Source organism: Podarcis bocagei (assembly GCF_964188305.1).
Source record: "Podarcis bocagei genome assembly, chromosome: 12".
Taxonomy (NCBI): Eukaryota; Metazoa; Chordata; class Lepidosauria; order Squamata; family Lacertidae; genus Podarcis; species Podarcis bocagei.
Window position 1 is genome coordinate 49,955,504 of NC_138137.1, and position 21,435 is coordinate 49,976,938.

At 44.2% G+C, this 21,435-nt stretch overlaps 1 protein-coding gene across 6 annotated transcripts in view; it reads right to left on the reverse strand.

Annotated features, from left to right (window-relative positions):
* DPP6 (dipeptidyl peptidase like 6) overlaps nucleotides 1-21,435 on the reverse strand; it is a 527,660-nt gene that overhangs the window by 92,147 nt on the left and 414,078 nt on the right. For all 6 annotated transcript variants that reach the window (XM_081163567.1, XM_081163565.1, XM_081163563.1 and 3 more), the window contains exon 6: nucleotides 7,617-7,669. In XM_081163567.1, coding sequence (XP_081019693.1) covers nucleotides 7,617-7,669 — 53 coding nt within the window. The remainder of the gene's footprint in view (nucleotides 1-7,616; nucleotides 7,670-21,435) is intronic.

Consider the following 21,435-nt stretch of genomic DNA (forward strand, 5'->3'; position numbering starts at 1 on the left):
GCAAAGAAGTCCGATAGACTTCGTGTCTACTGTGGGCTTTCTATGCACCTCTAATTCACCACATTATATAGATCACTTGTTAAATATAAAACCACGGCAAAGGAAGCGAGAGTGCCTGACAACTTTCCTAAATCTTCCAGGCTCACTCTGGATACATCTGCAACCACCTCTCTGGTTTGCCTCGCCTGCTTCTGTCACCCGGAGTTCTCTGCTTTGCATGCAATTCATTACATCATACTTATTGATTACTCTGGTGCTTTTATTCTGCATTGTGGAGTTGCGTTACTATTGTTAAACTGGCTGTTCTGCCCCATTTATTATTGAATGCTGTTGCCTCCCCATAAGACTACTGAAGTTGAGGGGTATTCATCACAGAAACCATAGGAGCCAACTTTGGGGTCCCTTTGGCCCCTCCAATAAAATATTTAAGGGGTCTGCCCCCCAAAGTTGATGGGCATTGCTATTCAAATGGTATGGGTGATACAACTGATTATGTGGGGTGGGGCTTACCTGCCCCCTCAATATTTTATTTGGCATCCTTGACAAAAACAATGAATGCTGATTTGATTGCAAAGATCCAAAGGGCTGTCACTGCAGAAGTTGGAGCAGGCTAGTCATCTGTTGCTCAAGAGAGCAAGACTAGAACCATTTGTAGGGAAGTACAAACTGAGCTGGACCATAAAGAAGGCTGATCGCCGAAGAATTGATGCTTTTGAATTATGGTGTTGGGGGAGACTCTTGAGAGTCCTGTGGACTGCAAAGAAGATCAAACCTATCCATTCTGAAGGAAATCAGCCCTGAGTGCTCACTGGAAGGACAGATCATGAAGCTGAGACTCCAATACTTTGGCCACCTCATGAGAAGAGAAGACTCCCTGGAAAAGCCCCTGATGTTGGGAAAGATTGAGGGCCCAAGGAGAAGGGGATGACAGAGGACGAGATGGTTGGACCGTGTTCTGGAAGCTACCAGAATGAGTTTGACCAAACTGTGGGAGGCAGTGGAAGACAGGAGTGCCTGGCGTGCTCTGGTCCATGGGGTCACGAAGAGTCGGACACGACTAAACGACTAAACAACAACAACAAATATTGCTCCAACTTAGCTCCATTGTTGCTGTCGTCATTTCCATTTATATTCCTCCCTCCCTCCCAAAGGAGCCCCAAGCAGCAAACCACTTCAATAACAATATCATTAAAAGCATTCCAAAAACTGCTTGGGAAGTGATGAGCTTTCTTCGGCAGGGACCATGGACAGGGGTTCGATTGGAGGACCTCTAAGGTCCCTTTGAACTCTACGATTCTATGGTAACAATGATCATGCTTGTTGTTGTTGTTGTTCCTGCTGCTGCTGCTGCTGCTGCTGCTGCTATACTCACGTGGAACAGAGTAACCACCCCACCAAAAAAGAAAGGGAGGCTGGTTTTCATCCGGTTATGTGCCAGAGTCTGTTAATTTGCACTGAGTCACTTGGCCTTGAATATGCTTGCAAGAGGCTGGATGGGAAATGGGGAAGTGATCAGGGCTTTCTATCCTCTTCAGTACCATTTTATAATGCCAGCAGAAGAACACTATGATAACCTGCCACGCTAAAAGAAAATGAACCAGAGGATTCTGCACAACACCATTATGATGGAGTAAAGCTGAATGTGTTTTGTAACGCTCTCATTGGAAAGACTGTTTGCATATGAAATAATACATATAAAAGAAATAATAAAAAATGATGTGCAGTCTGTCATGCAGTCAAACAGAGAGCTACACAAGGATTCTTGTCCTAAAATGTAGATTCTCCATAACTCAGAAGCATAGCACAGGGCAGTACAACTGGAATCTGGCGTTAAGAAGAACACCACATTAACCATTTTGTGTGAATTGCTTCGTGGAGCAGCAAGACAGCAGCCCAAGTTACAGAAATAAGAGAACCCACTAGATGGCAGCCTAGTCGAGCATGAACTTGATCCACAATATTATGGACTGAAAGCGGGGGGAAAGCAAATGAGAAGATGAACACGGGAGTCTGGAGGTTTTTTGCTGTGCTAATAAGCCCCTAATTTGAACACCTGCCGCTGGAAACAAGGGCATTAATGGACCATCCCTTTGCAAAATAAGAATAATAAAAGGTGTTCTTCTGGATAATGGTGGCTCGAACCTTAAGGTTCCACTCAAATGGCTGGAAAGCTCTCAGAGATAATATGAATGATAGGGTTTGCGGACAGAGGCACAGCCAGCAAAAAGGCATCAGAGCTCTATGATGTGCGATAGGGAAGACAGTGGATATTTGGTTCTCTAGCAGCATAAATAAACTGCATAATGGCTTAAATTCACAAACCTTAACCATTTATAAAAAATAATTTTAATAAAATGACACACGCTAAACTGATTCTAGGAATGTGAAAGGCAGTTTGCAGCACACAGCATTTTCTTCAGATTTTATAAAATCCCCATATCTTCAAGTGAGGGACTGCAGCTCAGTGACAAAAGACATTATTTGAGTGCTGAAGCTTCTGGGCATCACTGATTTAAAAGACCAGTTAGGAAGTGATGGGAAAGACCTCTGTAAGAGGCTACAGAGCAGGGATAGCCAACACAGGGCCCTCCAGGTAGTGCTGGACTCCATCTCCCATCAGCACCAACCAGTATGGTCAATGGTTGAACTGTTAGGATATTTCCGTTCCACCTTAAAAGGGAGCAGGCTTTGTGAGTCACAGAGTCTGCGCATTTCCTGTTCACAGGAAGTTTATGTTTTCTATTGCTTTCGTTTCTCTCTGTGTGTGTCTGGAGACACTGAAGCAGGCAGTCTTGTTTTTTTGTTCTGATCAACGCTGAATAAAACTTGTAAATAATGCTCTCCTGAGTGCGACTTTTGCTGTGCATTATCTGCTGATAGAGTGTGCATGAGCTCTGGAATGTGGCAAGCTATTTCTGGAAACTCGTGTCGCTAACTGCTGATACTGTATCTACGGGAGATCGATGGATCGTCCGGCAGCCGGCTTGGGGGCCATGATGGACTTTGTCTCCCTGGCAGTATCCCAACATGAACAATATAGGAGATGGAGTCCAAGAATGTCTGGACTTCAGACTGGCCAGCCCTGCCACAGAGACTCACTGCAACACTGAACTAGACAGACAAACAGTCTGACCTGGAATAAGGCAGTTTTCTAAGGGTGATATTGAACATTAGCTACATGTAAAGTAGTTCCATTGGGACCAATAGGTTTAAGCCATTTCGACCCATTGGTGTCAATAGGTCTACAGTGAGGATGACTTAGTAGGATGACATCCTATGTTCCTAAGCACAAATTATAAACTAACAATGGCAGATGAGATGAACCAACTCAAGCAACATAATTGGGAAGGTCTAAATATGAAGAAAGTTAAGCTCGGGATCTGAATGGTTTTTTAAAAACAGCTTCTTTCAACCTTCTTCACCACAATGCAGGGAGGTTTCTCCCATGGAGGAAGGAAACCTGCAATATATAGTTCTTGCGGCCTGTGGCCTCAATGTACAAGAATATGTTTATTTATTATTATAACATAATGACCGTTGCTAACAACCCAAAGAGAAGAATGCGTTTTATCACATGATTCTGTTTATTGTGTCAATCGGCCCTTGAGATGGACAGCAGAGTGAGAAGGGAATGGAGAGGCTGTAATGGCAGGTGAGGTTGAGTCAGGGTTGAAACAAGTGTGGCGAGGGATATGGGGCCCAATGCCATGGCCATATCGGCAAGTGGCAGCCATGAAGGAAATAATAACAACACTTATTATTTGTACCCCCCCCCTCACTCTGGGCAGGCTGAAAATCCAGATTATGCAGACTTCTAACCACATCAGCCTGCAGCAAAATCATTGTAAGTGTCAGGGAACTGACATCGGAGCTAGAGGCGGAGGGAAGGCTCTCAAATGATGCTGGAGAAGGGCCCAGCAGGGAGAGAGGCAGCTCCGCAGATGGGGAAGCAAATCAGCGCAACACCAGGGATATAGAGGGGCTGATGGGGGAATCGGCGAGAGGGCTCCAGGACTCTTCACCGGACACCAGCGGGGAGAGCACAGGTCCTCCGCTACCCACACCCTCCCTGCGCAGAAGACTTCTGCGCAGAGAGAGTAGGAGGAGACTGGGTGTCAAACAACTTTTATGTTGGAAAAGATTTAAGAAACGCCCACTGACGGATTCTGCTAGTGACTGAGGCAGCCACGAAGTGAAGGGCTGTCCAGACTGAAAGGTTTAGCAAGGCAACAAAGCCTGGAGAGGCGGCAACTTACTCACGAGCAACCCATACACATTACAGTAAGCATCCACCGGAATGTGAAGGATCAACTCATGGCTTGGCAAAACCCTCTGCATACCAGCCGATGCAAACAACACAACTAGACATTATGTCGCTTCCAAACACGGGTATTTCATTTTGCTGTTTTGACTGATAGCCGTTGAAAGAGCTATCCTAAGCTTGCAGAAGTGATTATTTCTATGCTTCCCTATATTAAAAGGTCTCAGGGGCAGGTTACAGTACCTGAAATAGCAACAACACTCCATTTTTTAAAATAAAATAAAATAAAGGAGAATGCAAATTTAATATGAAAGGTTAAAACCTATCAGTGGGTTAACTTTTCATAAATGTCTGGGCAGAAAGTCCTAGCTTTGTGCAAGAATGTAAAAAAAAAAAAGTTGGCACCTAGCGTATTTCCAGGGAAAGCCTTCCATAATTTGGGTGCATTGCCTGAAGAACAGTCCCTACTTTCCTGATCGATCAACTTCACTGGGACACCCCGAAAAGGAGGGGGATGGGGCTTGCTCCATCTACAGACCAACCCATGCTTACAAAACGTCTTTTGATGAAGAATACAATAGAAATCCAGGAACACAGATCTGATCTAACAACAGATCAGTGAGTTGCAGTGTGCAGTGAACTATAGCTCTGATCTAAAAAGCCCTCATAGCAGGGAAGAATAGGCTGCTTGCTGTTTGAAATGTTGAATCTAATTTCCTGTATGTCAGTCACAAAGAATTAGATTTCTCCTTTTTTTAAAAAAAAAAAAACCCTACTGAAATCACTCTCTCTCTCTTGGGACAAGGATTCCCATTTGCTGAACTTTGCAATCAGTAACCAACAAGTAATCACTGTGCCGCCATGTAACAGGGAAACCAACAAGTGTCTTAACTGCACTGGTTATTTGCTTGTGGATCCAATTCAAGGTGCTGACTTCTGTTGGTGCTGACCTTTAAAGCCCTAAATGGCCTCAGTCCAGTATACCTGAAGGAGCCTCTAAACCCCCATCATTCAACCCAGCGCCGAGGGCCTTCTGGCAGTTCCCTCACTGCGAGAAGTGAAGTTACAGGGAACCAGGCAGAGGGCCTTCTTGGTAGTGGCGCCCACCCTGTGGAACGCCCTCCCATCAGATGTCAAATAAATAAACAACTATCTGACGTTTAGAAGACATCTGAAGGTTCAGGGAAGTTTTTAATGACTGATGTTTTAATGTATTTTTAATCTTTTGTTGGAAGCCGCCTAGAGTGGCTGGGGAAACCCAGCCAGATGGGCGGGGTATGTATGTATGTATGTATGTATGTATGTATGTATGTATGTATAAATAAATAAATAGCTTTGAAGACCTAAACAGCTTGGAACCATATAGTTGGTAGAGCAGCAGGCTGCCACTGTGCTAAATATCTGCTGGGGAGGTTTTTCTACAAGTCAATGAGAGATAGAGTGCCTTCTCTGATATAGCGTCAAAACTGTGGACCACCTTGCCCCTTGTTCTCATTGGCTATTTTAGTTGTTTAGCCTTTGCTATTTACTGCCTTTTAAAGATGCTCTGATTATATTTTATGGTGATATGACTTTTTTTGTCTTATTTTGTATACCACCCAGACGTTTTAAATATTTATTTATATGCATTTATAGCTCATCCTTTGCTATGCTGTCTCAGGGCTGGTTACGCACGGCTAAAAACAGCAAGTAAGCCAAGTAGTGCACAAGAATACTAATCCATCAATTAGGTCATATCAACCACACAGCAAGTAAGACCACGAGCAGCAATGCAGAGGGATTAATGCTCTAAACTCATCCTTCAACCAAAAGCTGAATACAAAAAGGTGCATCTTGGCCCACCAACAAAATGTATGCAATGGTGAGGCCAACACAGAAAAGGTCCTTCCATGCCGCATTGCATGGTACTTTTAAGGTCTACCTCTGCCTCCTTGCATATCTTAAGACCCTAGAAGGTCTATCATGGGAAGAGATGTACCTTTAGGTGCTTTGGGGCCAAAGCCAACGAAGGGTGGTTTAAAAATATTTTAATAAAGTAGATAATAAGTAAAACTAAAACTATATTTTCAAGGTTGATGCTCACGCAAACGGAAGGATTGAATCAGATGTGCAAATGATTCAGTGTGTGTCCACACTGCAAGCTAATTGTTTTAAATTAATACCATTTTGAAAGGCTTTTTTGGGATGTGATAAGCCTCTGGACATCTGTTTTCAGAAAGAAATCTCTTTCCACTAGCTGCACCAGCCCCAAATCATATTACTATGTGATCCTGTTGTTACAGCCCCTGTGCAAATCAAAAACAGGTCAGTAACCAATGCATGAGGTGGCGTTTCACCTAAGATGTTATTCTGTGGCAACACGTCAGCTAGCGGAATTGTGTAACTGCATCGTGAGACACACTCTTGGCAAAGCAGGCATGTGCAGAGAGGAAGTGCAGAAGATCAGGTCCAACAAACGACTGGACGTTAAGTTCAAAAGGATGTGAATCCTTCTTTTACGCCAGTTGAATGTGGCAACATGAGGATGACCCAGAAGACGTTTGTTCCAAAACTTCAGAACAGCCAAAAGGAAGCGTTTCTTCACAAAGCACATAATGAGTTTGTGGAACTTGCTTCTAAAATATGTGATCATGGCCTTTAGCTTGGATAGCTTTGAAAGAGTAATAGACAAATTCATGGAGGATAAGGCTATAGTCACGATGGCTATATGCAACCGCTGGAATTAGAGGCACTGAATACAGTTGCTCGGGAATAACAGCAGAAGAGAGTTATTGTGTTTGGATCCTGAATGTGGTCTTCCAACAGGAGGCAGGATATTTGGAGTAGATGGACCTTTAGTCTGATTCAGCAGGTTTCTCTCACTACAGTGGTACCTCAGGTTAAGTACTTAATTCGTTCCGGAGGTCTGTTCTTAACCTGAAATTGTTCTTAACCTGAAGCACCACTTTAGCTAATGGGCCTCCTGCTGCTGCTGCGCCGCTGGAGCCCAATTTCTGTTCTTATCTTGAAGCAAAGTTCTTAACCTGAAGCACTATTTCTGGGTTAGCGGAGTGTGTAACCTGAAGCGTATGTAACCCGAGGTACTACTGTATTCTAAAATGAAGGATGAAGGAAGGGACGTAGGTGGAGCTGGAATCAGCGCAACACTTTGCTGCTCACTATTGGATCATGCTGTTCAACGTTGAGATTCATTGTGTTCCCTTTTCAAGGAAAGGCCCTTATTCCATTATAGGCTCTGCCAGTGTTGAATGGTTAAAGCACACAATGGACACAAGCCCACATTGCTTAGGACGGTTCACTTCCCAGCAGCTCTCCTAATCTGCAGAAACCCCAGGTACCACATCATATCACTTACCCATCAGGCAGTTTTCGGAGGACATAAAAAGCTGTATACGAATGCTGATACGTCTGCAGAATGAAATTAAAGTGAGAGAAAAAAAAGGGGATTAGTAATGTAAAGTGTCAAGATTCTGTTATCGCTACAGCTCTAGGATGAGGAAATACCTGGTATTTGTTTTGTGCTTAATTGCATTTGCAAAGCGGGGTGGGTGGGGAGATACAAAAACCAATTTCGTTCTGTCATAGAGAGGGAGAGAGAATTAATTCACCTAGCGCGGCTGTGTATTCTTTCCACCTCACACCTTATTAGAACGTTTGGCGAGTCCTATCATTCCAGATGCTCTCTGTCATCGCTGTGGATACAGGGCCTTTGATTATGCTAGGGGCACATGCTCCCAGCAATAGCTAAATTTGGAACAAGCTTTAATGAGGACACCTTGGTCCAGTAGAGGCAGGGTGCACAGCTATGACAGGCAAACAGTCCATCACTCTGTTCTATCCCACTGTAAATATGCCCAGGCATTACATCTGCTAGCACAGGAGAGAAAGTCATGGGGCCCTTTTCCAGCTGTGATGTGAGAGTTTATTGGCTTAAGCCTTGCTTCTGAACTGGAGGCTTGATCTCACTGTTTATTATCAGGGCTACCAACTTACAGCAAGTCAAAAAAGCAAAAACTCTTGACCCCAGGAACTGAACTCTGGGCGTCCTGCAAGGATGAAATAAAAATTAAAGGAAGCTGGGGGTGGGGAGAGAAGTGTAAACCAGCCATGACAACCAGGTTGCTCACTCTTACTGAGTTATTCAGATGGAAGACAGGTCCTTCTAAGAGGCTTATTACTTTAAAAGAAACCCCTCGCTCTGTTGTTATTGCTGCTGCTGCTTTTGTTGTTTAAGTATCTCTCTCACCCTTCCTCCCAAGGGAGCCCAGGCAGCAAAGAACAACAGAGTAAAAGCAATACAATTAAAAACTGAACAACCATTTAAAAACAATTAAGAACATCTACAAACATTTTTAGATTACCAACAACCAAATCTATTGCGGGTTTGATATTAGAGCATGTGTTACATTTTCAATATTGCAGTTCACTTAAAGATCAAAAGGTTATAATAGTCATGGTCATTTCCTCTCCTGGGGTATCTTAAGAACTGTAGTTTTGTGTAGAGGAGAATTCTCACCATCTTCCTTGATGGAAGCCATGGCAGTTAAAGGAGAGTCACATAGACGTCAACTTCTTCCCCAGGCTCACCTGCAGATGTTGGGGATTGAACTTTTTGCATGCAAAGTGAATGCATACATTGCAAAATGTCCTCTAATAGATATTGTTGCTCCAAGATATTGTTCCCACCAGGCTTCACTTCCTGGCTTGTAACTCTAGGCCATACAGAATTACCGTAGTTGCATATATAATGGATTACCAACATGGTGTCTTCTAGACCTCAGAATCATAGAATTGTAGAGTTGGAAGGGACTCTGAGGGTCATCAGCTATCTCTGGCAAATGATTGTAGCTGACAGTATTCTATATGTGACGCATTGGGAACAAGAAAAATAGCAATGGTTTGAACAGGAATGTCTAAAATTACAAATTTGTAAGATGGAAGGCAGAATTCAAAAATGTTTGATTTATATGGTTTCCTTCTCTACTTACTGATTTTATCACTTAAAGTTGGATATTTGTAATGTTAGAAGACCTGTATCTCAATTTGCTGTGCTTAAACAGTTTGTAGTGAATGTAATAGTGTTGCTTCTGCAAGGTTTATAACAATTTAAGAGGGCAAAAGCACAATGATGCTTGGGGAACAATTTTTAATAGACTTTGCCTGGCTTATGACTCAGGGCTGACAGTGAAAGGTTGCTTCCCCTCAAATGGCCCAGTGAAATAATTTAGGCCAAGGGTACTCTCTGTTTGCTAGCCCCAGAGGGCAGTCCTTATATTAACAAATACAGACCTAAGTGGCTGTGGTCTCCCTCGCAATCCCTGAGCCAGGATGAAAAGCTAGTTTCATTTCACCTTCCTTCTCCTCCTCATTCCCCAGCCTGTCCTGAGAATGCACATTCAATTGGATTTGGAACAACAGGGAGCTAATTGCTTCCCTGTAAACAACTTCTCTGTAGAACATGCTAAAACGTACTTGCGGTGTGCACTAGTGTCAGAGCCTTTGGTAATGAAATACTCCTGCTTCTAACTGCCATGATGCGTTTTCAATAGTCATTAGCAACATTACTGAGCCATCTAAATTGCGGTGCTCAAAATGAGCCAGTTATATGTAAGCCTAACTGGGCAATCCAAACCAAATCTGTCCACATCTCCTCTTTCAAAGCCATCATTTAGAGAAGAACAAACCCTTCTGATATATAAACAAAATTGTGATGTACAGTTATAACATTTCTCTTCGCATTTGTATCCTGTCCTTGCCTAAGGACCTCAGGCAACCTAATTCTATCCTCACAAAAACCTCCATGAAAAAGGTTTGGGTGATTGCAACCTGTCAAGAGAATGGCTGAAGGATTTAAACCAGGGATGGGGAATCTGAGGTCTACCAGATGGTGTTGGATTTCAACTCCCATCATGGGAGCCAGCAGGGTCAGTGGTCAGCGACAAGGGGAGCTGGAGTCCAAAAACATCTAGGGGGAGGTCACAAATCCCCCATCCCTAATTTACCTCTTCAACTGAAGAGAAGACCCAAAATTCAATTCAACCTGTTCCACTTCACCAGCTGTGGCTAACTTGTGGGTCTCCGTACAATGAACCCATGAAGACAACATTTTAGTGCACATCAGCAGCCGATGCATGGCAGAATTCCCCTTACCACTTGGAAGGATCATAAAGGCACTCAAGATACCTGGATGGTATACCTGTGGGTATAGAGTGGGATTCAAATTTAATAAATAATGATGATGATGAGCATCAGGCGCCTGAAAGTTATGAGACTTGGAATGGCCTGGGAGCAACCTCAGAGGCAGTGGCAAGTTGTTGTTGTTGTTGTTGTTGTTGTTGTTGTTGTTGTTGTTGTTGTTGTTGTTGTTTCTCTTTCGTTGCTTCAGCACATCGCGGGGCACCACCTCTAAAATGAAGCCCCCACAGAGCAACTCAGTCCTTGTTCCTCTTGTCCTGCATCATCCATCAATCACTCAGCCAGCCTGTCACTAGAGGAGTTCATTTTCACTGCAGAATAACAGATGTTATTCCCCCCCCCTTCTGGTTTTAAATCTTTTCGAGGCTGAAAGGGCTAATTGTCAAATGAAAAACTCTCAGCGCTGCCTGGTCATGACATTCTGTAATGAATCGGAACCAATCTATGTCTAAATCGGCTTCATTACCCTTCTGGAATCAGTGCAAAAGCAGGCCATGAACATATACAGGCTCGCAATGTGGAGATACAGTTTTCTTCCATTTGTAAAAGCCTTTACATCATTATTTACTACTACTGATACTACTACAACTACTATCATTATCACCACCAATATTCTGCTCTTCCTCCTGAAGGTTCTCTAAGCAACTTGGGGACATGCTACCAGAAGGCTCTTTCTCTCCTATACGTAGTTGCCTGGATCCCAATATTTTCTTGGGGTGTCCTTCTCCAAGTTCCCCCAATTAATTGTGGCAGATGGTTGCCAGGAAGGGTGGTGGTGCCTGATCTATGCAATCCCAGGGATGATCATCTGGTTTCCACACTATGGTCTTTAAGGCTCCAGGTGAAGACCTCCTTTTCCTCCTTGTCACTACAACCCATCAGGTGCCTCAGTTTTTGCACCAAGCTCTCCCTTGCTGGTTTAAATTGTTTTACCAGCTGTGCATTTTATGCTGATTTTATGTCTTGCTAGGCACACATGCCAGCATAGAAAGATAGAAAAATTTGTTTTATTCTGGTTTTAGCATTTTGCTGTGGCTTGTATCTTTTATGTCTCTGCCAACCACATGCTGAACTTGCTTGCAGGGGTGGTATGCAAAGAAAACAAAAAACAAATGGATAAATTTGATGAGACCAGGGAGGATGGAAGTCAGGATCAGGAATAAAGAACTTCAGAACTCTGTATTGAGCCACCTCCTCCTGGAATTCTATCACACGTCTGACTATTATGCCTTATTTCTTCCATTGCGTTGGAGGGGGTCCAACTCACTCTGTGTCTCATTCACTGAAAACTAAAGATCAGCTGAAGCAACTGTAAGAGCATGACAGTCTATGTACATACCATTATGGAATGCCCTGCCTCATGACTTTCACTTGACACCATCTCTCTGGAGATTAAAAAGTGACTCTCCTGTGTTTTTAAGTTTTTGATTACCCTGGATGGGTGCATATGAAACGGCTGCTTTTCTGAAGGCAACTAACTCCCTCCCTCTTTTATATAAGTTGTTATTTAGGGTGGGCACCTAATTCATCACCAAAAAAGAGGAAATTTTCTAACATTTGCTAATTTATGTGTGATACACACACACACACACACACACACACACACATGATAGAGAGAAGTATACACAAATTTGGATATAACTACTATAATACAAATAGCAAAACATCTTGTCATACTGACCATAGACTGCTACAGTCCCTCCCCCGATTGCTGAGCTATTTTTGTGGCACATAACAGCACAGACGACCTTCAAGTAAGCCATTTTGGCAGTTTATACAGCCTTAGCGTCTCCTCTTGATGATGACAGACTGTGTGGAGATCCCTTGCCACCTGTCATCATTAATAGGTTTTTCTATAGCGTTGGTGGCAGATATTTCACACAAATCTATTTCTGCCCCTAAAACTGTGGAAGTGCATGTATTTCTAGCAATATCTGAGAAGTATTTTCTGCACAACCACATTGCAGACGGTTTGTTTTTTTAATTAAATCTCTGCTCGTGTATTTAGACTGCCATACATGCACACCATTACTAAGGGATACAATGGTTGGTGGTGTCAAAAGCCACCAAGAGGTCCAGGAGAATTGGTAGGACTACAGTCCTCTGTCTTTCTTCTGACACAGGCCAGCCATCAGGGATGTGCAATCTCTTTTGTCTAATTCCTAATTGCTTTGTCACCCCAGATTCCGGGTAAACTAAGGAGCTGGGCTGAACCAGGCTCCATGCAGTGGGGAAGAGTAGTTGGGAGCTGTTGTGTCAATGCCCACAATAATCTGAGTATCCCACAGAGAAACAAGGGCTTTATCAGGAACACGTCTACTGCAAACTCCTAGACAACTCTGAGAATCAATCTTTCCAGATAGGTCCACTACTCCTTTGGAAGGAAGTGGCCACTGTGAGTTTTAAATCTCACCAGGGAATGTTCTGACCACAAAAAATGAATCAAGAAAAAAAACCCAAATCACCATCTTCCTGCTCAGACACAAAGTGTGGACAAGTCTATGGCTGCCGTTAAAGCTATGAAGTCTTGAGACGCCCGTGGCAAGGCAGTCCTAGAATGAATGTTGAGGTTCTCCAGAACCATAAACCTAGATGTCTTTGGTAACATATCCAAGACCATCTCTGTCAGCTCAGGTAGGGGAACTTATTGGAAATTGGGGTGGTCAAGTTGCCACTGTCTGGGCCATGCATCTAACACCACGTATACTCACAGATAACCAGATCTTATCTTGACAGAGGCACTGGAAATGGAGACAGATCACTGCTAACCCCTCACCCTAGGCCCTCAATTTTGTTTAGTGCTGCATCAAGAAATGGGGGTAAATTTGAGAAAGCTCAGCTCCTCCAGATCATCTAACTCAGCTAACAGTGATATAAGCCAAGTCAGTCATTCAGTGTGGGATCAAGTCCTGTTTAAGATTTGTTTTTGTTTAATCTGGACTGATCTGGCATGTAACAGCAGTAACACCAGGACTGAGGGCAAATTGGCCGAGCTACTCTGGTCTCCTGTACTGGGACAAGGACTGGGAAATGACAGGACACTTTGAGATACACACCTGCCCCCCACCCCATTTCCTTCAGCTATCTTATCGTACCTCCACTGCCATACCCACTTCTTCCCAAAACTACTTGAATCTGAACAAAACCCCTTCCCCCTTACCCATATATTATCACAGTTGACCACCAACGTGCCAAATGTCCAGTCAGGTTAAAAAGGGGAAGGGGGGGCAGTAAATAGGTTCAGCTAGGTAAAGCTAACAGATTGATCACAGTAGCAGCAGAATTGCAAAGTTGCAGCGGATGGTAAAATGCAATATATGGAATAGGAAAATAAATCAGTGCAGCAATAAGAGCGGAAGGCAAAGAGAATCCAAGAGCTTCTTAAATATAATAATCTTCAGAGCATCTCCTCCCCCCTCCCCAAATAAATAAATCAAGGTATAAAGTGCTCAATGCCAAAAGTAGACAGGGCACAAGCGCTGAACCTGAGCGGACAAACATTTGGCAGGGGGCAGAAAAAAATGACCACCAGGAGTTGCTGGTTAATGGGATAATTTTTTTGCAATAAATAAAAATACACCCTGGTTGCATAATAATGTGTCTTAAGTATTATGTAATGGTTCCTGATTTGTAGCAGTATCAATATTGATTTCGATATGTTCATATTTGCGTCTCTCTCTCTCTCTCTGATGCATAGCTACTCAGTATGGCTCAACCTCAAGGTATTTACCTACATGCCTAGTAGGTTCTGGCACTATTTATTATAAACATTTATATTCCATGTTTCATTTGTAGGAAAATACACCACTGGTTTCCAACATATTAAAATAATACAGAAGGAATTAAAATCAATGAATATAGTAGAACAGCAACAAAAGCAATTCCACTGGGCACTGGCACAATACAGCTCGCTAAGGGAAGTGTATTGTAATTATTAATGCAAATATACCAGCACATTATTTTTTTGCTAACAGTAATATTAATTCCAGTTCAATCAAAAGATTAAACATTTGACCATTTTAACAGCTCAGTTTCTGCAGGTAACTTTATTTAGCATTTCACTCCATCACCCTGCCTCTTTCCCTTGGAAATCCATGTTGCGGGTGGCCAGCCCCTGAGACACACTGATGTAGCTTTCTCAGGGAACCGGTTTCCTGCTACTATATTGTCATAAGAATCCTACTTGGTTCCTCATTTGTATGAACTTGATTGTTTCGTGTCTACTTTGGAACTCCCTGCCTATTAACATCAAGCCAAGGCACCTTCGCTGTGCTCTTTTCGGCGCCTGATAAAAACATCCTTTTTTAAACAAGTCTACCCAGACGCTTAGACAGTTGAGGCAACTTTTATCCTTTGCATGTTTTATCCTTTGCATGTCTTGCGAGTTCTTGCGAGTTTGTTTCCTTTTTCTTAAAGCCGCTAAGCTGTTAATAGCCGCTAAGCCGCTAATAGCCGCTAATAGCCGTGCTTCGCAAGATGAAAAAACCGCAAGACGAAGAGACTCGCGGAACGGATTAATTTCGTCTTGCGAGGCACCACTGTATAGATCCTCAAACTTTTTAGCTGATTATCATCAATAGAAAAGTTTGTGAATATTTATTCAAAGCCAGCCAAGGAGTCCAGTTCGCTTTGTTGCGTCTTCAAATACTTTGTAAAGGGTTCCCATTCATCTTTAAAGTTACCATTATCCTTGTCCCGTAGCTTATATGTCAGCATATTGCCATTATGACACAACTGCCTTCATGGCAGGCAAGCAGGCGGAACATATGCATTATAGGTTGTAGCCCTCAATAGCCTTACCCTCCATGAATTTGTCCTCTTTTCTTCTAATTCAGTGTTTCCCAACCTTTTTTGGGCAAAGGCACACTTGTTTCATGAAAAAAATCTCGAGGCACACCACCATTACAGCCCCGTGACGTCAGCGCGCAGCGTCACGCCGGGAGGGACATGAATTGCTAGCAAATTACATAATCACCTCCTTGAGGGCTGGCTCATCTTCTCCGAAGGCAGAACCCCATTAATTAACAGCACAGACTCACACCATAGCCAAGACGAGGGGGGAAAACCTCAGTCATGCACAGTCATGCACATGTGGGGGCTAAATGAGGACGAAGACCGGGCAGAGAGCAGGGTTCAAATCACCCCACCTGGCCAGGACAATCCCTGGGTGCTCCCTTGGGCCACTCGCCTGACCCACCTCGCAGGGCTGTTGTTGCGAGGATAACACGGGGAGAACCACGCACGCCCCGGGAGCTCCTTGGAGGAGAAAGCGGGCAATGAATGCAATGCACGAAATATATGAGAGGCGACCAGGTTTTGCAGGTGAGGGGCCCCCGCCAGCCTCCGCTTCCAACACCCGCCGCAACGACGCCGAAGTTTCCCCCCGGGCTCGGCTCGGGGAGCAGCGCTGCTCCCCCCCGGCTGCCCTTCGCCCTCCCGGCTCTCTCTGCCGCCCACTGGGGACCCCCCTCACCTGCCAAGTCCGGAGCGCCGGTGGAAGTTGCATGCATGCATGCAGGGCGCCGCGTTGCCATTGCATTGCACTGCACTCCATGCAACGCCTGCACGCATGCATTGCCTTGCACGCCCGCCAAGGGGTCTCCCCGCGGTCCAATGCGTCCCCTCCGGCGCGGATGCAGCATTGCAAAAATAACCCCCCCCCCGACGCAGCCCTACCTGGGGGGCAGCCTCCGCCTCCGCCGCTCCGCCTCCGCGGGGATCCCCGGGCTCCATCCTGCTGCCCGATCTCCGCGGGGGCGCAGGCAGGCTGCGCGGGGTCTGCGCGGAAGAGCCCCTGCCCGCCCGGCCGCCGCCGCCGCGCTCATTCCATGGCCGGGAGAAGAGCGCTTCAAACAAAACGCCCGACCCGCCAGGCCACGCTGGGAAACGTAGTTCGCGCACCCCACGCGGGCGCGGAGCCCAAGGGCGAGGGGACTACGGATCCCGGCAGCCCCCGCGCCGGGGACGGAGGGGGAGAGGCCGGGTGCAGGGATGGCGGGACGGGTGGGCGAGCGAGTGAGTGAGTGGCAGCCGCCAAGCCTTGGCCAAGAGCCAGGAAGGGCCTCCCCGGAGGAGGAGGAGGAGGAGGAGGGAGGCGCAGAGCGGGAGGGAGGGAGGGAACCCCAGGGGTCATCTAGTGACGGTGCCCCAATCGAAAATTTGACTTAAAAAAAAAATCTTTCGAATTTTTTAATTTTTCCCGCGGCACACCAGGCAACATCTCGCGGCACACTAGTGTGCCGCGGAACAGTGGTTGGGAAACACTGCTCTAATCCTCTTTTAAAGAGGATCCCACTGTTGACCATCACCACACTTTGTGCTAGCAAACTCCAAACTTAACTATTCACGTGCTGTGTGAAGAAGACCTTTTGCCTGTCCCAAATCTTCCAACATTCAGTTTCCTTGGATCTCCTCACTATAATAATAATAATAATAATAATAATAATAATAATAATAATAATAATAATAATTTATACCCTGCCCATCTGGCTGGGTTTCCCCAGCCACTCTGGGTTCTAGTATTTTGAGAAAGGGAGAAAAGCTTCTTGCTTCCTTCATTTCATGTACAATTTTATACACATCTATCATGTCCACACTTACACACCAATTCCCACCCCGCCCCCCAACTAAAAAGCCCTAGGCATTCTAACCGTTTCCCATTGGGTAGTTCCTTCAGTTCTGAGATCATTTTGCTTGCCTTTTTCTGCCTCTTTTCCCATTCTGTAATATACTTTTTGAGATACAGCAGCCAGAACTCACTGTATAAAAAGCGTGCCCTTAGATGAACCTACTTTAAGAAAGATGTGCTTTGGAATCAGTTTTTTTTTAATTAAAAAAAGGAGTTACATATCTTTAAAATTTTGCCTCTTTTCATACTTCACGGGGTCAGGTCGCAGATGCACACTCATCACCCACAAATCAACTGAAGATTAATCAACACAGGCAAAACTTTCCCATCACCCAGGGTTCAGACTAATGAAACACCTTTCAACAAAGATGGGTCACATATTCAGCTTGGGTCATACTTGCTGTGCTCTCGCCTACAGATGTGGAAGGAAGGAAGCAGTGGGATACTGGCAAGCACAAACAGATCTCTGCAGTCATCTAACAGCATGTGGATGTGCTCCCCGTATGCACAGTTGGGGGACCTTAACAGTCCAGAGATCCCTTTCACATCAAAGAGTCTATGCGCATACAGTTCTAGACATGCAGAGCTTTGCTCACACCTAACATTGGCCAAGCACAAGTGAAGCCAGCGGGTGAGATCCCCCTTCACTTTCAGAGAAAATATTTTGGAGTGAACAGAGCTGAAGCATTGGCTAATCAAGTGATGAAGGGGGCTGCATGCTGGCCACACCAGTTCATGGACTCCATCTTGTGGAAATGGCAGAGGTATGCCCTCTCTGCCTCCAAGGATCTCATGACACTATTTGGAATAGCATCCAGAGTGGCCGTGTGCCCTTTATTTGTCAAGAGGATAATAATAATAATAATTTATTATTTATACCCTGCCCGTCTGGCTGGGCTCCCCCAGCCACTCTGGGCGGCTTTCAACAAAATATTAAAATACAGTAATGCATCAGACATTAAAAGCTTCCCTAAACAGGGTTGCCTTCAGATGTCTTCTAAAAGTCTGGTAGTTGTTGTTCTCTTTGACATCTGGTGGGAGGGTGTTCCACAGGGTGGGTGCCACTACCGAGAAGGCCCTCTGCCTGGTTCCCTGTAACTTGGCTTCTCGCAGATTGTCCTCTATTGGACTGTGTCCTTTATCTGGAGGGCTGAGTCTGGTTTAAAGATGTATAACCCATCAGAAGGGAGCTTTCAGGGGCCTTGAAGACTGAGGAGCAGAAATGTCCTCATCTGACCTCAGTCTTCTCCACCATTATCAGAGAAATTGTATTTCTATTTAAAGCGATTATTTGTAAACATGTGTCTATACATATAAAGCCCTAGATGGATTAAACCCCAAATATCCAAGAGACTGCCTTCTTCCCTACAGAACCTTTTGGCTATTATTGGGGGGCGGGCTGGTAGTTCTGCTGCCCTAAGAGGTTCAGTAGTGGTGGCGGCCTGGGAGAGGGCCTCCTTAGTGGCAGCCCCTAAGCTACAAAACTCCTTCCCCACAGAGATGTGTCTGGCACCATCACTGCACAGTTTCCAACTGATGCTGAAGACACACCTCTTTGTCCTGGCTTTTGATACCGGAGCTTTGCATTTTTAGGACCTATCCTATTACTGGGACTGTTATGGGTTTTAACTTCTTTTAATTCTGAGTTTTAAATGGTTGTAACTTGCCCTAGGCCCTGCCGGTGCAGTAATAAGTATCACCACCATCACTTTTCTAATGCAAATGTGCATAACCCTTTGTCTCCTTTTGTGGTGAAGGCTTTGCTTTTTTCTTTTTTCCGGCCACGCATAAGTGGCCACTCCAGCACCATCCCTTGTAACAGGGTTTAGTTCGCACTTTTTAATGTTTGTAGAGGCAATCTGGAGTGCAGGTATTAAGCATACCCAAGCCAACCCGTAGGAGGACTTTAATCCAATCTGCCAACTGGTGCCTATGTTCCTGTGCACAGAGCTGACATGCCAAGCAATTACAAAAGCTTTCTTTTTTTGCTGCTCGGCCACCTGTCCCTCACAGCACCAAGTTAGCTCCAATGGCAGTGACAGAGTGACTAAAAGGTGAAGCGCTTTTTTTTTTTATTACTCCTTTTCTTTTACTTCGAATAAATTAGGGCAGCTGCAAAGAAAGCAACACCTTAAGGGTCCTTAACAGAGTTTGCTGTGCCTGCTTGCTTCACAGCAGGTTAATTACGAAGGCTGTTTCGCTTCATGTGCAGCACATTGGCTGAATACTCTGGCCCACTTCAGACAACTGACAGCACCCACTTGAGTCATGGGCTTGCAAGTATGGGTGATCTAGATCAGGGGTGCCCAAACTTTTTTCAAAGAGGGCCAAATTTGATGAAGTGAATATGCGTGAGGGCTGCCCGAAGTTCTTGATTTTTTCCTTAGGATTTTACTCCAAAGTTGTCAAGCTTTTTTTACAATTTTACCCCAAAGTGTGCAAATCACAGTGGTCCACATACCTAGGAGGCATTGCCTGATAAAACAAATAGGTTATGTATAATGAAATGAAGAAAACGTTTAAATGGGCTATTCCTAAAAGGCCAGAAGTTTTCCTTATAGGAATACAGTGGGACCTCGGGTTATAAACGCTTTGGGTTACAAACTCTGCTAACCTGGAAGTAGCACCTCAGGTTGAGAACTTTGCCCCAGGATGAGAATGGAAATTGCGCACTGGTGGCGCAGTGGCAGCGGGAGGCACCTCAGGTTAAGAACCGTTTTGGGTTAAGAACGGACCTCCAGAATGAATTAAGTTCATAACCCGAGGTACCACTGTATGTATGAGCTCCACCCAGGGCTGGTAGATTTTCATACTGTTAATTTACTTACTTCATATATTTATATACTGCTTAATACTCAAGTCAGTCTCTGTGCAGTTTGCAAAATAACAAATACAATATGTATATATAGCAAACAATGAAACAGAGAAACTACAATGCCATAGCAATGCAATGTTAAGCAAAACTACAATAAAACAATAAGACACCCCGTCCCCCAATAAAGCAGCACGTTTTGAATATTTAGGGTCAGCTGTTGCTAAGCAAACAAAGCGAAGTACAGGGGCAATGCGTGTTTGCCCTTGAGGAAGGCAGAAAAGAGAAACTGCTTTACTCTGAGATGGGCAAAGAATGTCTAGACATAAGTCAAGCAAAATAGCTAATGCAAAGATGTGGCCTGCTTTCGAAGGCTGAGCTCTCTCACAACAGAGCTAAACTAGCCGTTATTTGTTAGCCTAATACATAGGTGATCATTGTAAAGGACAAGCACTCAGTGTTTAACGGTGGTAAAAGCAAGCTGGATATAAGAGATGAATAATTAGAGATGAATATCTGCATTTCCCATTGGCTATAGATTGCAGCTTTTGATCACACACATTATCCAATCTAAACAGAAAAATTCAGCCATGAATTTTGAGGAATGGCCAGAATGTAGATCAGGAACTACTGCTAGATCTCTATGTGACTTGCAGTAGAAAGGATTTCCCCCATTCCCTGACAGTGGCAATATACTGAGAACAGAAACAGAATATTGCTCCAAAACTACCTGTTTTAAAACATAGAACAATAAATAAGGTGATGTTGATGTATCGTTCCTCACCTTTCAAAGGCAAACAGCACCTTCTACACAGTGATTAAAGGCATAGATGCTTTACATCTGGTCACTTAAGCAAGGAGCTGTAATTTAATCACAGGGTGTGGAATAGCTTAGCCGTAGTTCCTAAATCAATCCTTCCCCAGACAATAATTGGGCTGGTTCTAATTACAGCAACGATTAATTTCCTCCATGTTTTTCAGCAATATGCAGTCACATTGCATTAACCAGAAAACAGATAACTTCTATTGTAGCAGCCCTAAAAGTCTCAGTGCATTATGTATGTTCCCGCAGAAATCTTGAATTTCTTAAGTTATTCAGTTGTACTTTAGCTAGCTAACACCACCATAATGGACTGCTAAATTAGAAACAAAGAACAAATAGCTTTATGGAAGATCTGGGCAATTCTTTATCTCTGTCACACCATTACAGCTTTAGCCATTCATAATAAAAGCAATTAAGTATTCTCTGTTTAATATCTCACTGTTGTCACTCAGCAAAGCCACTTTCCCCTTCATTTAGTTTCTGGTGTTCCTTTTATTACCAATTACACAAACTGCAGTGGTTAATTTAGATTACCATAAGGCCTTGCACAGCACTATACAGTGCTTACAAGTTATTAAGATCTATCCACTCAACAATCCCGCGGATCTTTGTACACGGCGTTAGAAGGTCTCTGTTTGCCGAGACAGTTTAAAATTCAATCTGCAATCTATAAATTATCCAGTTAGAAGTCTAGGTACAAAACCTGGCTCAAAACA